Source organism: Palaemon carinicauda, chromosome 2 (genome assembly GCF_036898095.1).
Source record: "Palaemon carinicauda isolate YSFRI2023 chromosome 2, ASM3689809v2, whole genome shotgun sequence".
NCBI lineage: Eukaryota > Metazoa > Arthropoda > Malacostraca > Decapoda > Palaemonidae > Palaemon > Palaemon carinicauda.
This window is the reverse complement of record NC_090726.1, coordinates 54063752-54081211: the sequence shown is the minus strand read 5'-3', so window position 1 is coordinate 54081211 and position 17460 is coordinate 54063752. Positions and strand designations below refer to the sequence as shown.

Below are 17460 nucleotides of genomic sequence, written 5' to 3'. Positions count from 1 at the left end.
GAAAAAGTAAACTGAAGTCTATTAAAGTAATATAAAAAGAAAGGGTAGTCACTCCATTTTAGCAGTCAATTTTAAAAGCTATTGCATGCAAATTGTAGACAAACAAGTGACTAAACGTAGGCGTGACAACTTCTGCTGGTTTAAAGAAATATTGCGTGCAAAGAAAAACAGATCAAAAGGTGAACACAACAAGCTGCTTATGGAGAAAATAAAGTAGCAAGGCAGGGCTATAATCACAAGATTTGCTTTTTACAACCTTTCGTTCTTTCCGGTCCTTTTTCGGATTTTCTTCACTCTGGTCAGTATTTTGGCCCGAGTCCGAGTCCTGCCAAGCGCAAATTCTGCAGTTTATATGTTTTTCCAACTTGGTACAAAAGGAAAGCTAATGGTTTAGTACATAATGAAAAACGCATGTAGATGACACATGTCCAGTGAAGGTAGCACCCTCGCAGAAGGCTGTTCTAGATCAGATTTCAGTTAATTCGAGTTTTGATAATGTTAAGCAGCTTTGATTACGTATCAAGATTTTTTTTTATTCTAGCCCCAGTAAGAAAATAAAAAATTATAGATTTTTTTTCAAAACTCATTCATTTATTATATATAATTAGGAATATATGTGTAATTAAAATAGAATACAGAAATAATGTTTAAGTATAATCAAAGATCTTTAATGATCGTGCATGCAAATTCACTGTCCTTGACAGTTGTCTTAACGGGTTATGAAAACTTTCGAAGAATAATGTAAAAGTAGAAAACACATAGGTAAAAATATAATATAACTAACTACTAATGAAGTGATAGTGCTGCAATATTACCTGTGCAATATAGGGTCCTCTCCAGCAAATTACAACTTCACTGTCTTTCTCAGCGTTCATCTGATTCATGAGTGAACGTGAGACAATACCTTTGTCCTCCTCCGGAATATTACTCCTGGGTCTGCTATTGATCAATTTGCTCGTGATGAATTCAGGTTCTGGCGAGGAACATGGACTGTTTGTAGCGTGAAGAATATTCTGTGTGCGTTTTAGTGGGGATTTTAGGGGACTGGAAGGTTCCTTAGTTGCTATTGCATAATTGTTAGTGTAATTGTACGAATTGATATCGGTTAATGAGTCCAGAGATGAATTAGTTATAAAGGAATCCGAACTATCAGTGATGTCTTTCTCAAAGTTTCTCCTAAGATCTCGAACAGGGGGGAGTTTAAAATCCTGAGCTTTGCTTGTAGATGGTGAAGTATTTTTGTTGCCAGTTGTGCGATCAGAAACTGAAGTTGTTTGTATGTGTTGAGCTGGTGAAGAATTAGAAGAATCATTACTATTTGTTTCCTGTGAAGGGGATCTTGCGCTCCATCGAGCATTTTGTCGTCTTCCAGATCCACCCTCTGTGGATCGCCTCTTCTTGATAGATTTTTTGCGAGATATGGGTGTTTTTGTGGTAAGTTTTCCACTTTTATTCTCACCACTGACAGAGCAAAGCAATTCAAACTTCTCCCTGGTAGCAGCCACTGACCATGTTATTCCAGGCAAGTCTTCTTGTGGTGGTTCTGAATGTTGTTTTGTAGGTTTACCATCTTCATACCAAGGTTCTTTTAGGAGTTCTTGACTGCCTGTCTTTTCAGATTCAATTATTTCAACTTCCCGGGGCTCGTAAAGCAAAGATTTCTTGTGGCAGTTTAGAGATGGGCTGCTAGCTGGTGACATTCCATTCGATGATCCTTTTTGGTAAGATCCTTTGTTTATTGACTGATTTCGTATTATGCGGCTTGATACTAAGACATTTGAAGTATCACTTAAACTATTCTTCAAGTTGGTGTTTGTTTCTTTTTTTGTGTTTTCCTGTAGCGTTAACTCGCTTCCAAACCTATGCAGACTTTGAGTACTCTGTGATCTTTGATCATACGATTTTCTTAGATTGGATTCGCTTGCACTCAGAATACGGCACCTATTGCTGAGCCGCTCTAAGGGTGGGTGGCAATTTGCATGATAGTCCCGTTTTGGGGAATTATTGACTAGGGAGTCCCTTTTTGAGGAATTACTGACTAGGGAGTCACGTTTGGGGGATTTATTGACTGAAGGGAGGTTTCCGATTAAGTCACTTCCATCAGTTTTTCTTCTTAGTAAGTGATCTTGACCAGAGAGACGTCTGAGAGGTGGGTGCTGTCTGTATTCTAAACTCTGTCTTCGGTTTGGGTTATTCATAATCTGTGTTTCATTCTCTGTGTCCTTTTGCTCCTTCCATATTTCTTGTATATTAAGTTTGTTAATTTTTCTTGTCTTTTCACTTTCCTTTTCCTCTTTGAAATGGTCTGCTTTTAAATTGTCTAATGGCTGAGGTTGTTCGCTTGGTTTCATCGACCCATGGCTAGAGGCACTTCCATATTGTTCTCTTTTCTTTAATTCTCCCATCTCAAACTCTTCCACAACAGCCTGCTTTTTCTTTTTGATCCAGCCATCACCAGTGTCTTCGTCTTCTATGGTTGCATCACCATTAGCTGTTACTTCCTTGGTGGCAGACTGATTATCTTTCTCCAACAATGTCTTTTTAGCATTGGTCTTGAAAGATTGATCATCTTTGTGTCCATTTACAATCTTGTGTTCCATCTTTGTGTTGTCGTTCTCATGGGATGTATCATTTTCCTCCCCATTCTCTCCTCTCTGATTTGTTGCAACCTTATTTTTCGGTGATGGATACAGGATGAGACCAGTTCTTTGATTCTCTGGAGTTAACTTGATTACTTCATCTGATAGGACGTTTATCCATCGCATCATTTCTTCACGAGTAGACAGCTGTAAAGATTAAAATCATGTATATCTATATTAGAAGACAGAAAATGATTTAGTTCGTTACAATTCTGTTTATGGCCTGTAAGTCAAAATGCATGCATATTATATTTCAATTCCCATGTTACACATCAGTACATATTCAAGACAATAATATCTTTTCGTTATTTCTGCTGAACATGTGTATGCACTTTGCTTTTGCAATTTTCTTTAACACACTTATCTATTTTTTTTTAAGATTGAAAATATTTTTGTATATTTCAAAATGTGATGTCAGTTATTATTTTACAGGCCTGAAAAATATTTTTTTGTAACAAAACGAAACGTCAGCTCCTCTTAAAGGTTTTGTATGTAAGTTGTATATTTTTGATAGAGCGACGATGTCTATTATCCATCACCAATGATTGTTTTCGAGACCTACCTTGATGACCATCATGCATCGATTAGCTCTCGCGAGTGACAAGGCATTTGGATGGGAACCTCCCATCAGGGGGGTTACGGAGAGTCCAACGAGGCTCAGTCTTGACGTCGGTGAACTTGCTTTTGGCATGAATGCCAACACGTGCCCATCTCGTACCTCAATACGTCTAGGGGAGACCTTGCCGCCAACGCTTCCGCCCATCTCCACGGATCCTATTGGAGAGGATGAGGTTAATCATTGCAAAAGAATGTAGGTGCAAGGTGTGAAGAAACAGGGGACTTATTAAGAGCGCACTTACTGTTCAAAGCTTGGATGTGACGCTTTTACAGCGTGTGAAAGAAATTCGGATGTCTTTTGAACAAATCATACCAAGTAAATGAAATATTTTGAAAAAGGAGATGAAGAATACAATAATTATCAAAACTTGAAATGCTTAATGCTTATGATAGCATAACATGGGGCTGATAATTTAGCACAATGCTGCTACAAAGTCAAGGAGCGAGAGATGATGGTGCATTTAATTCATTAGGAAAATTGATCATTTATTGAGGTGATCATTATGAATCAGGCATAATTGACAATCATTGTGTTTATTACAGCACCTGAATACTCTACTTCCCTCCTTCCTTCCTCGAGAGAAGCCAAGACGTTGTTCAGTACGCAATGATAGCATAATTTTAGAAAAAAGTACTCGAAGGAACAGTAATTTTATTTGTTAATTCACATTGTTAACTTAATTTAATTCGGAACCCCCCATGTTATTTTTTTTTTTTTTTACTTTTATTTTTTACAAGTAAAACCGAAACCAGTATACCCAACTGAGTTTTGTCTAGTCATTAGGAGAGTGAAAGTATGGGGCAGTCTCATTAAAGTTTTTAGATAATCATATAAGACTTGGCACTTTAAACATATTGGTTTGTCCTTTACTTTCACTCTCATAATTTTTCCAGAGCACCGAACCTCATTTCCTATACGAGTCTAGTGTATGGCATTTTAAGTGATGTTTCGTTGATCTTAAGCTTTATCGTTTCCCAATACCTATCATAATCCCTACCACCATTTGAAAAAAGGGGATTATGACTCGAGTCATCTTCTAAAATAATTCTTTAAGGAGGTGATTTGAAATTAGAATACCACGTGCCATGTTATGTCGCCCAGGTGCAAGAAAATGATCATCGATACTCTGTCTTTATTTAAATTTTAATTGATTACAATTTGGCTCGACACGAAGAAATATATCGTATGCAAATTATTCATATCATAAGAAGAAAGTCGAAGAAATGAATACCATGATCAACTATAAGAAGCATTAAAGAAAATTTCAATCAAAGGGAACCTCGAAAGAACGATAGCTGGAGAAGTGGTCGTTGCTTGACAAACATGTTCCTAATTTATTTTCGTAATAAAGCAGAAAGAAGTCGGCTAATTAACCTGGTCGTTTTGCAGTCTTCCAAAGACCTAATAATGGTTTTGAGAAAGGAATCGGGAGTCAAAGGCGGATATTTACTGCTTTCTTTCCAAATCTTTTTTTTTTTCAGAAAGCTGTTATACCTGCCTTGCCAATACTTCATATTTGTCAAATTATATTTATGTTGTATAAGCTGTCACGTGAAGGTGAAGAATTAAGTAAAATTAGGACATAAACGTTTTTGATTGACAAGAGGTAAATATGATTAACGAAGGACATTTTAAAATTAAGTATGAAGATTAGGCAGTTTATGTAATTTAACTCTTCTTTCTTCCTTGCATCTTTAAATATCTTTGTTCTTTCTTCCTCGCACCTTTAAATATCTTTGCAACTCCTAATTGCCTCTCTGACTCCTGTCTCCACATGATTCGGTGCAAGGCACTTTGTTACCAAGGAATGATTTCGTACTTCACAGAAACGTAATTTACAGAATGGGGAAACAACGAAAGCTGATGGAAGTAGATACCAAGTCGGCAGATGCACTATTAAATCTGCAAGGAATTACTGTAAGGAATAATTGTTTAAAGAAAGAAAATTATTATAAATGGAAGACCAAGGTTTATCGTGAAAACTTTGCTTAATAAGCCTGGAGGGTCACTGGGAAATGGTGGTCAGACATGTTTTGAGTACCTACAAAACTGTAATCATGGAAACATTTATATGTAAAAATATTTATTGCCGTGGAAGTGCATAAAAGGTTGTGCAACGTCTTTTCTGGTAATAGTTGCACTTACATTTTAGGCCTTTACTTAATCTTCATTTTTTCCGATCTTGCTGCAGAACCCTTTTCAACGTTAACGTCATAGCGCCACTGGGGTTTTCCCTCCAGCGGTACATAAATTTTGAAAGTTCTCACTGGCCTCAATACCTGGCATTACGTTCCAAATTTGTGAATACAATACAACAGATTTTTTTTATAAGATCTCCTTTTAGAGGTTTGACGGTCATGGCAAAGCTAGGTGGGGAGCGGTCCAAGCACTTTGTGAACGAATATGGAATCGGTAGAACTGTAATATATAAGATGTGTAGGAGGTAGTGAATGTGTGGTTTCGTGTGAAGGACTCCTGGTTATAGAATATTTTTTTTCCTTTACTAGTAGATCAGAAACAAGTGGAACTTTTCTCTATTTCTGTGTAAAAAAAGTTAAGACATTGCTCTGAAAAGATGCTGAAAATTACATATAGTTCAAAGTTGGTGAATATTATGCATAGATAAAAGTTCATTTGATGAGAAAGTGGAAAATTTATATAAATTGAAAGGTAACATTTGAGAAAAATTAATGGAAGGGGGTTGAGTGGCAAGGGTTTGGAGAAACTAGTGTTGATTGGTAGTGGCAAACAATATTGTAAAAGACTACTGAAAGAGTTCAAGAATATTTTTAAGATGTTTATGTTGAAATATTTTTAGTACGGTCATTTAAGAAGGTATACCAAACCGTGATGATGATGTATGTGTATGTAATGATGGTTGGGGAACGTGATATACGAATTAAAAATGGTTGACATGAGTAAAGTAGTTCAATCTCACAAGGGAAATAAAACTAAGTTTAATGGGATTGCTACTCCGATTTTGCTTAGTGGAATTAATACTTGTTAAAAATGCATAAAGTCAAAGTTGAATTGTTTAGAGATAATTATGCATGAGATTTATTCGAAATAACGGGTTGATATGATGAAAATATACATATTAAAAACAAAAATAAAGTAATGGGTAAAAAAAACCTGTTTATTATGAACATAGGAGAAGGATGTTTGTTGAAAATGTGGAAAATCAAGAGGAACGTTCTGTACTGAAGTGAGGTGATTCGGAAACTACGGTTTAGAAGTTATTAGCTTATGATGTTAATCTTTGGATCACGATGAAGATGGAAGTTCATTCAGAGGTCACCAAGTCCTCCTGCCCCCGTTCCCCCGAGCAAAAAAAGGGAGGGCATTTCTTTTCCCCTATTGCAATTACTAACTCTTTGGCTTATTTCATGGTTCAAGAGGCCTATATGCCAGTGGTGTGTGACTACGCATGAGGACCACCCACTGTGCTGATCTAACGAAAAAACTATACTGTATTTCACAATTACAGCATTACACCTTAGAGATTGTGGCGACAAGCGTCCTATTTCCATTATCAGCTGTAGGTTTGGGTAGCTCCATGCTTTCTCTACCTGAGTGACAGCCCACTGCAGAAGACGAAATGCTTGATACATAATTCACTTTATAAATACCCACGTCTGATATATGATTAAATTTACAGGTGCCATACAAATAAACATTTTCCCTAGAGCCGCAATTTTTTTTTTTCAAGCTTTCAGGAAAACTTTATGTAAATGTATGTGCAAAAGATAAAATGGAAAAAAGTAGCAGGTGAATCTTAGGCTTATTGTCGGAATACATAGAAAGTAGTTTTTAAAATATCTTTTCATGGAGCAGTTACAAAAACTATATATGAACGTCATATTCACTTAAGAATAATTTATTACATGGATTCGTTATTTTTATAAGAAAGAACTAATCCTTGGTATTATAATAATTAAGAATGAATTCCTCAAAATTTTGAAATTATCCAGTTTGAGATATCCTTTTTTGATTTGTAAAGTGAACAATCCTTCAAATGATTTTGCGCAGGTTCATTTTAGTTTAAGAAAATATCTTCACTTACCTGAAATGATGAGAGGAGCCGTTAAATCAACTGTTGGCTGCCTTTTCAAATTTCCTTGTGGTGCTGAAGGTGTCTTTTTAGCACTGATAGTTTTGTCCAGTTTTGGAGATGGAGGGTCCTTCTTATTGGAACCCTCCACTTTGGTTGGTACTTCCTTCTTATTGATAAGATCCACTTTTGTTAGAGATATGTCTTTTTTGCTAATACTGTTCGTTTTTTTAGGCGATAAATCCTTTTTATTTACTGCCTCTTCTTTTGTTGCTGACACGTCATATTTTTTAGAGGAGGCACTTGAAAAGATGTTTGAGAAAATGCCCTTTTTCTTAGCTGGAGATGTTGGCCCTCCATCTGATTTCTTTTTCGTTGCTGATTCTGAAGATTGAGGCGAATCGAATGCCTTGTTGTCTATTGTAGTTGCATCCAAGTTAAACTGAACCTTTTTGGATTTCCCTGTACTAGGAGCTCCCTTTTTCTTAATTATTGAACTGACTCTCTTGAGAGAAGTACCTTCGGTATTTTCATCATCCTCGTTTGAGTCCACCTCATGACCGATTCCTTCTTCTTCAATTGATTCTTCATTTTCCTCTGTATTGGTATCCTGTGTTGCACTTCCATTTGGAAGTTTATTGTTATCTTTTCCGTGTGTTTCGTTGTATATATGTGAATTATTTTGTGGCCCAGAGTTAACACTACTGCTTAATTCCTGGTATAATTGCTCAAACCTTTCGTCATTATCACTCAAGACATCTTCAGACACCCCTGAATGATTTGAACCGTCATTTCTATATTTTCTTTCATTGTACCCGTCATCACTTGAGTTCTCTTTATCACGTGACCCATTGTCTGGGGATGGACTTTTGGTGAAATCATCACTGAGCGGCGAATCTCCCAGAAGCTTCCTCAATCTTTCTGGTGATTCAGGTTCAAGGACTGCTCCCTCACTGTTAGACTCAATTGACAGTCCCCTTTCAAGCTTCATCTTGCTAACTAATTCAACGTAATTATTTTCCAAATCCTCGATACTATCACTGATACCTTCTGTTTTCGTCAGTGTTTTATGGAGATCAAGTTTTTCCGGAGAGTCGGGATTAACCTCGTAAAAACCTTCCCCTTCTGAATCCTCATCAGAACTTGCATGGGAATTGTTAGGTGTTTCTTCTAACGTACTCTCTTCTAAATTTTCTTTATCAGTGAACTGTGAAGAATGATCTTCATATTGGTTATTTTCTGATGTCACAACAAGTGTTGGGATAACATCTGTAGACAGATACTGCTGCTGCGGCTGTCCGCTGTCACCTGTAAAGTCCGACTGTTGACATGAGGCTTCTTCTTCTCCTTCCTTAGGAACACTCCTCTCATTTTCATCTCTATCAGGCACTGAGAAGTTGCTTATAGGGCTTCCTTCGCTTATGCTGGCCCGGGGTGGCTTAGGAACAGGATTAACCTTGTCTTCTGAATCCTTGTTGGGCGGTGCCCCCTGGAGGTGCAAGCCCCGTGTGTCTGAAGTCATAGAAGTGTTGATGGAACGAGAGATGGGTAATGAAGCACCATCCATACGCTTGTTCTTTTCCTTATTTAGTTCGTCAATAGATGCATATAAAGGATTTGTCACAGTTCCTGTTCCTTGATCATAGATTGATTCGTCTATATCCTGCAGTTCTGGGGTTTCATTTTCCTTATCTTCCAAAGGCTGTTCGCCATTGGTCAGTTCTTCCCGACTTTGTTCATTTGACCCATCCTCGCTATTTTCTGGGGTATTTTGCACTCTTCTTCTTTCTTCCTCTTTTTGTTCTTGTTCTTGCTGTTGCCTCAAGTTTTTCAGAAGCATGATTGCATCTAGTCCCGTGACAGTTGCACCAGACGACGACAATGCCTGAAACGATTGAAAAGTTATCGTTGGTTTTGGAAAAGTCAAGATAGATACATGTTATGAGTTTTCCATGAAATATGATACAACTGTGAATTGCTATATAATTCAGATGGAAACAGGTTAGATATATTTTTCTCCGTCTCGGTAACTGGATGAATTCATTGTGAAAGTCTCTCTCTCTCTCTCTCTCTCTCTCTCTCTCTCTCTCTCTCTCTCTCTCTCTCTCTCTCTCTCTCTCTCTCTCTCTCTATATATATATATATATATATATATATATATATGTATATATATATATATCACTTATAGTAGCAGCCACAGGAAGGGAAATGAAAGATCTTAAGTACCTAACTCTTTCATGCTTTGTGAAGACATTTACCAGGTACATATCTTATAAAGTGACACAAAGAGCATATATATATATATATATATATATATATATATATATATATATGTGTGTGTGTGTGTGTGTTTGTGTTTGTGTTTGTCTGTGTATGCGTGTGTATTGACAATTGCACACAAGGATTAATGCTTATACATATTCTCATAAGAAAGCACGAATAGCAGATCTGTGTGAATGTTCAGGTAGATATCTTTGTTCACACCGCTGCGTGCCTATTTATATTCGTGTGAAGTTTTCGGACAGGTCCACTTTAACGTGGACAACAAAGGGACCAAAGCTTTTTTGCGATCTATCACCAACGCTGCACAGATGAATATAAAAAAGAAGGAAAAAGAAGAGAATAGTTCTGGCCGTACTAAAGCCAATTTATTGAAAAAATATGAGTTTGCCTCATCCCTTTCTTTCCTTATCCTCTAGTGTAACTGTTGAATTAATATTGGAATATTGTATTCCCGATTTGGAATGATTGGATGTATTGGACAGATTTGGACCTCTTGATGTCTGTATCTGTTTTGTCGAGGTCAAGCTCATTTGGCTTTTTGACAAATTACTTTTCATTTTATAAACTTGATTGAGCGCCCTAGTCATGCTTGTCTGGTTTACATCAGGTTGGTTATCTTTAAATGGATGGGGAGCTTCTTTTACCTGTGTGAGCGAATAAATTAGTGTTAGCAACGCTAATATAATGTTGACTTTGCCTAATTGAATCTGCACCTTCCTTTTGTTTTAGAATCCTTTATTACAGCAGAAGTGATAATGGATACTTGTGCACCTATAATGATGATTATTGATTAGCAAAGGGAAGATTGCTTACAATTTTCCCAGGAAGCATATCTTTTAAATATTTTTATTTTTTATTTTTTATGACTACAGATTTTGACATTAGTTTTATTCATTTTGTATCTATATTATTGCTATTACGGACTTTTTATATATTTGCTTTTATATTTTCATTTTCATTATCCTCGTTAAAATTATTACTTTGTGTCTGCATTTTTTCGTTATTTATCTTATTTTGAACTTAATCAGCAGTTGTTTATTTGTTGTTGATAATGTTGTTTATGTTATCAGTAACATATGGGGCACTCTTTTGATAGTGGTGGCACTTTGAGGTCTGCATGGCGTTTTAGGCTTTGATAAAGGACTTATATTTAGTGATTATTACGTAGACAAACAAAACAATTATTTTTCTATTTTGTCCAGACTATGGGTACACAGGTCTGTACCCTTTTGTTCAGCTAAAAATCAAGTTGAAAAATGTTGAAATTTTGTTTGTGCGTGGTTCCAAAACTTACCTCACCAGAGTGAAATTTAGGGCTAATCTATGACTATTAAGTCATAGATTAGCCACTATTTTAAATCTCTCTGCTACAACAATACACTGGCCAGTCAAAAGCAAGATTGAAAATAATGGTATTGACTGTGTAGATAAGTCATCGAGAGCAGTTTATTCCATTTACTTGAAAAATTAATAACTTATTAGGAGCGTTCAGCAGAGTTTATGTTATAGTCGAGTTATTGCTGCATTCAAATTTTACTTTTCAATGCGATATAAGTTTTGGATTATTCTTACTAATACAACTTCATTGATTCCCTACTCAAAGGCTGCAATGGTAACTAATTTTGGCAACGTTAAAGCTGCGAGGAGACTAACGGAGTTGGTTAGACTCGCAAAAATTTACATTGCTGGGCATTAAAAGATTCTCCCTCAAAAAGGAAAAAAAAAAAAAGTAAAATCGGTGACTGTAAGTTTCAACTAATTTAGATTGCCAGATATACCACTGACTGTCCAGTTCCATCTGAATTTCAGTTTTCTCATTCTTTGTTAATAACAACAGCACCTTTTGCAATATTGACTGAGAATGCCTTTGTAATATTCATCGTAAACTGTGATTTAGAAATTGCTTTGCATCCTTGATTTAGAAATGATTTCCTATTAGGGTTAACTGGTGCAGTATTTTTTTTATGTTGAAAATTAATGTGGTTGTAATTCTTCCAACGACACTGTAATTTCATTTTGGTGTTTTACAGTTGTTTGTATGTGCCGAATAGATATAGTTTGTTGCTTGAAACTTTAAGTACTTCAGCTGGTGTGTCCCCCTATTGGGAAAGGTATCAAGTTTTAAAATGACTATTTCTTAAGCTACCTATGTACATATACGATAAGAACATTAAATATGTTAGACCATCAATGGAAATGTATAGATTTCCGAGAGTGACAGCTAAGCTGCAAAATGCATTAAAGTTTTTGAACCATATTGATATTCAAATGTTCAACTTCTGTACACGGAATGGGACTTCTGTATAGTTTAAGAACGGATTGATCTGAAAACTCATAAAATTGTTAGGATTATACCAATTTTGAACCTGGAGTTTATTAATTTTGTTTAGGACCCATTGCTACCACATTAAGTTACAGTTTCATGAACATTTTGCGTAAGTTTAAAGAAATATGCGCTGGTCTCATAATGTCATCATGCATCATTCTTCAGTATAATTATGATGCGTAACTGCCTTTAGGATTTGCAGGACATTTGATTCAAGGTACAATTTCAATGAATGAAACTTATCAGACAATCTTGCATGTAAAACCCTCTATCGATTAGAACGATTTTTAAGTTGACTTTGTACGTAGAAAGGAAGGGAAGGTTTGCCAAATAAGGGTTTAGGCTCTATCTAGTTCAAAAGTACTATAGTCTGATTATTTATATACCTGATGGTAAATATTCACAGCCAGTATCATATGATATGCTTCATTGCTGATAAAAAAGCCATCTCAAATATGAATGCACCTATTTTCCTCATTTATTTTAAATATAGGGAAGTCTTGTTAATTTGGAAAATCATGCATGATGGCGAATCATAGATATTACCATATTTAGATTTCTCTGATCGAAAATAATGTATTGGCTGTGTAGATATGCAATCGAGTCATTTCTTTTTGAAGTTGGCTATTATAATTACGCTAGTGTAAGAGACCCGTCAAAAATGACGGCTATATATTTAGATATGCATGCACACGCACCCCCTCTTACCAGTGTATGACTATTACCTCTTCCCCTTATCTGAGGGACGGGGAGAGCTGAGCGTCACCACATGTATGTATGTACTGTATATATATATATATATATATATATATATATATATATATATATATATATATATATATATATATATGCATACATACATATACACATTATACATATAGGCTTACCCGAGGGACTGGGAAAGCTGAGCGTGACTGGAATATAAATATATATATATATACAGTATATATATATATATATATATATATATATATATATATATATATATTATATATATATATTTACATATATATATATTTATATATATGTATTTATATATATATATATATATATATATATATATATATATATTATATTTATTCATATAGCCAGACACGTGGACACTTGCTATTTATTATATAGGGGAGAGAATAAATAAGATTCTAAACAAGAGAAACTAACCTGTATCATCCTGGCTTGTTCATAGACTGTCGAGAAAGCGAAGACCAGCTTGTAAACTGGAGGTCGCGCGATGACGAGGATATGCCGCCCATCCTCCCTGTTCGAGTCATTGCCACGCCTGACGTGGACGTCGGCCCCGGCGATTGCCCATCCACCCACACTGCCGCCATCGCCCTGTTTGTTTCCAAATGAGGTAAGGAACTGTTATAGAGATATTTTATAACAATGTTATTGATTTATGATGATTTTGTATACTTACGACGAAAAAGGTAAGGAACTGTTATAGAGATATTTTATAACAATGTAATTTTTGATGAATTTGTATACTTACGACGAAAAAGGTAAGGAACTGTTATAGAGATATTTTATAACAATGTAATTAATTTATGATGAATTTGTATACTTACGACGAAAAAAAAGTTTCTTATCCACTTTATTTTATTTAGCTAATTTTAGAATATATACACTGAGATATTAATTTTTAAATCTATACACTTGATATATGGTATGGTATAATTCAATGAATGTTTTTATTACATACTTAATGCATACTGCACAAATGTAAAATTCTTATATATATTAATATTTGATTTTTATCATGGTTTTTATTCTGTATATTAGCTATTTATCCTGAGATAGATGTTTCCATATAAATTTTTTGCCCCCTGAGGAAAGAAAAAAATAAAAAAAAATCTTTGAAAAAAGAAAAAGGGGAAAATAACCGAAAGGCCTCTCCTGCTTTAAGCGCCGTCACTTACGCCATGAAAGCTGGGTCAATAACCTGTCAGCCTCCGAATAATACTAAATCATTTTATTTTTGTCTTCCATGGAATCGTTCGTCCATGATATAATGCTATTCTATGATTTAACTCTGCTCAAAACTTTGCCCTTTCCCTTCGATAAAAAAACAAAAAATGAATGCTGTTAACTTTTCGATTTAGAATTTGTGTGTGTTTGTTTTTGTTTGTTTTTGTGTGTGTGTTTGTTTGTGTGTGAGAGAGAGAGAGAGAGAGAGAGAGAGAGAGAGAGAGAGAGAGAGAGAGAGAGAGAGAGAGAGAGAGAGAGAGAGAGAGTGATAAGAGTGCCACGACTGAGATGGTGTTGGGACTTGTTGAGGATGGATGGTGGGGGAGGGAGTGAGGAGGGTTTGGGAGGTGCCTGTTAACGCGTAGAAGATCGGGAGAGAGGCTTAGAATTATATGGCGAGATACGGTGAAGGATGATATGGAGAGAACAGGTTTGTGTAGCATATGCTGGAGATGACGCCTCACGCAACTGACCCTTTAATGTAGGGATAACGGTGGGAATGAAGGAGAGAGATGGAATCTGACATGATTTTGTTTATAAGTATTTCACCCGTTCTGAGATGGTAACCTTTTTGAATATTAGAAAAAAAAAATATATGTTAGATAAAGACATTGTAGAAAACTTACAAAAGTTATGCAACGTTAAAATTAAGTAAGGCTGTATTGATGTATTTTTTGTCTTGTTGATTTGTAAGATAACTTTATTATTATTATTATTATTATTATTATTATTATTATTATTATTATTATTATTAGTTATTATCATTATTATTTATTATTATTATTATTATTATTAATATTAATATTATTAATATTATTAATATTATAATTATTATTCTTATTTATTATTATTATTACTAGCTAAGCTACACCCGCAGTTGGAAAAGCAGGATGCTATAAGCCCAAGGGCTCCAACAGGAAAAAATAGCCCAGTGAAGAGAGGAAATGAAAGAAATAAAAAAAACCACTAGAGAAGTAATGAACAATTATAATAAAATATTTTAAGAATAGTAACAACACTGAAATAAATATCATAAAAAAACAAAAACAAAAAACAAAACAAAAAAACAAGAAGAGAAACTAAATAGACTAGTGTGCTTAAGTGTACCTTCAAGCAAGAGAACTCTACCCTAAGACAGCGGAAGACCATGGTACAGAGGCTATGGTACTACCCAAGACTAGAGAACAGTGGTTTGATTTTGGAGTGTCCTCCTCCTCCATAGCCGTAGAACAATTGCAGTGTACTGTAGTAGATAATCCATTGAGTGAAGAAGACTTGTCTGGTGGTAATCTTAAATGTTATCAGGTGTATGAGAACAGAGGAGAATGAGGAAAGAATAGGCCAGACTATTTGGTATGTGTAGGCAAAGAAAAATGAGCTGTAATGAGAGAGAGAGAGAGAGAGAGAGAGAGAGAGAGAGAGAGAGAGAGAGAGAGAGGGGGGGGGGTTCCAATGCAGTACTGGCTAGCCAGTCAATATACCCAATAACCATCTAGCTGTAGTATCTCAACGATTGACTGGTGCCCTGGCCAACCTACTACCTACTGTAGGTGTTGAACAAAAATAGAATATCTACTACTTCCAGTGTATGCATGTTTTTAATCCCAGACACACTGTGTTAATATTCTTTTCATTTCTATCGGTTTATTTGCTACCTTTCGTTATATTCCCTTTTCAACATTCCTTTTCCCCCCAAGTCTAGTTATATTTCACATTTGAAATTAACAATTTCAACTTGCTGCAGCCTCTTCTTTCTTTAAATAAATTGCTATAAACACAATTGCTTTGTATGTCAGTTCTGTCAATTCCTCTGCAAAGCTACCACTGACATTCTTTGTTGTGGTTTACGTATATACATGCATATATATACATACATATATATATATATATATATATATATATATATATATATATATATATATATATACATGCATATATATACATACATACATATATATATGTATATATATACATATATATACACATACATAATATACACATTCACACACATACATACATACATATATATATATATATATATATATATATATATATATATATATACATATATATATATACATATATATATATATACATGTATATATATATATATATATATATATATATATATACAGTATATATGTTTGTGTGTGTGTATTTATGTATGTTTGCGTGCTTGATTCACCACATGCCTTTTTCCTGTGCCCAGGAGAGTTACACAAGGAGAGTTCAGCCTTCCGGTCTCTTTAGAAATCTTTGAAGGTGAATCTGTGACATTTACATTCATAGAAGGATTTATGAGAAGCAGGTTGCTCAGTCCTAATATGCACCAACAACCCCCTTGCCCTAGGAATCACATCCCTTTTCAAAATTATTGGCTTTTTTTTGAATCTGTAATCTATTCAAGCGAGTACCTCTTTGAAAAAAGAAATTTCATAGCACACATATATATATATATATATATATATATATATATATATATATATGTATATATATATATTATGTATGTATATATAATATATATATATATTATATATGTATATATATAATATATATATATATATATATATATATATACACATATATTATATATGTATATATAATATATATATACACATATATACACTGTATATATCATCTCCTCCTGCGCCTATTGACGCAAAGGGTCTCGGTTAGATTTCGTCAGTCGTCTCTATCTTGAACTTTTAATTCAATACTTCTCCATTCATCATCCACCTCACGTTTCACAGTCCTCAGCCATGTAGGCCTTGGTCTTCCAACTCTTATTCTGCCTCGTGGAGTCCAGTTAAACAATCTCTGTCCACATGGCTTCCTACAACCATTTGTAGATAGAATTCATGTAAGTGGTAATAAGTCACCTTTTGAAGGCGTTCTCGGTAACTGGGTATCGTGAATTGACATTTTACTTTTAAACATAATCATCGTCAGAAGTATTGTCCACATAAATGACAAGTGACTATTCCTGTGCTAAGTTGCATAATCCCACAGGCTTTGGGCTTTTTCATATTTCGATAGCTTTTCCTTTTGTTCTGGACTTTTTTCTTTTTAAAATCCTCTTCATCTTCTTTCAGGTTAATGACTTTGGGCAATAGCGTTATTTCAAGTATTTTACTTTCTCGCCTTTATATAACGCAATTTATATTAATTATCAAAGAAAAATTTATTTTGAATTATTTAGTGCTTTAAGCCGTCTTTTTTGTTTTCCCTTTGATGTACTAATTTGCTCAATAACCCTGCTTGAGCATAAATTCTTTCCTTATTAACTCTATTATTTTCAGTACCTCTCGAAAACAAGGAAAGAAGAAACCTACCTTCCTCACTCACTCCATTAACGTCTTCCACTTTCTTGGCTAGAACAATATTGTTTTTCATTCTACTTATTTCTTTTGCGGGCCATTCTTCTTGTGACACTGTTGCTGAAGGATTGTGTACACAGGCTCACAGTACTCAATTCGTATAATTCAGCTTACATGTGTATATTCAAGAAAAAGTGAACAGTTATCTGAATATTAATTTAATCTCCGGTTAACAAATGTCATTTTGATGCTAAGCA

General features: G+C 34.8%; 1 protein-coding gene across 6 annotated transcripts in view; it reads right to left on the bottom strand.

The window, feature by feature from the left end:
- The window catches only part of LOC137625065 (serine-rich adhesin for platelets-like), a 111314-nt gene that overhangs the window by 12391 nt on the left and 81463 nt on the right, over positions 1-17460 (bottom strand). For 5 of the 6 annotated variants that reach the window (XM_068356005.1, XM_068355998.1, XM_068356025.1 and 2 more), the window contains 5 exons: positions 13080-13253; positions 7322-9194; positions 3202-3413; positions 816-2786; positions 257-325 (listed from right to left, as the gene is read on the bottom strand). In XM_068356005.1, the coding sequence (XP_068212106.1) occupies positions 257-325; positions 816-2786; positions 3202-3413; positions 7322-9194; positions 13080-13253 (4299 nt within the window). The remainder of the gene's footprint in view (positions 1-256; positions 326-815; positions 2787-3201; positions 3414-7321; positions 9195-13079; positions 13254-17460) is intronic. The other variant, XM_068356011.1, reaches the window with a different exon arrangement.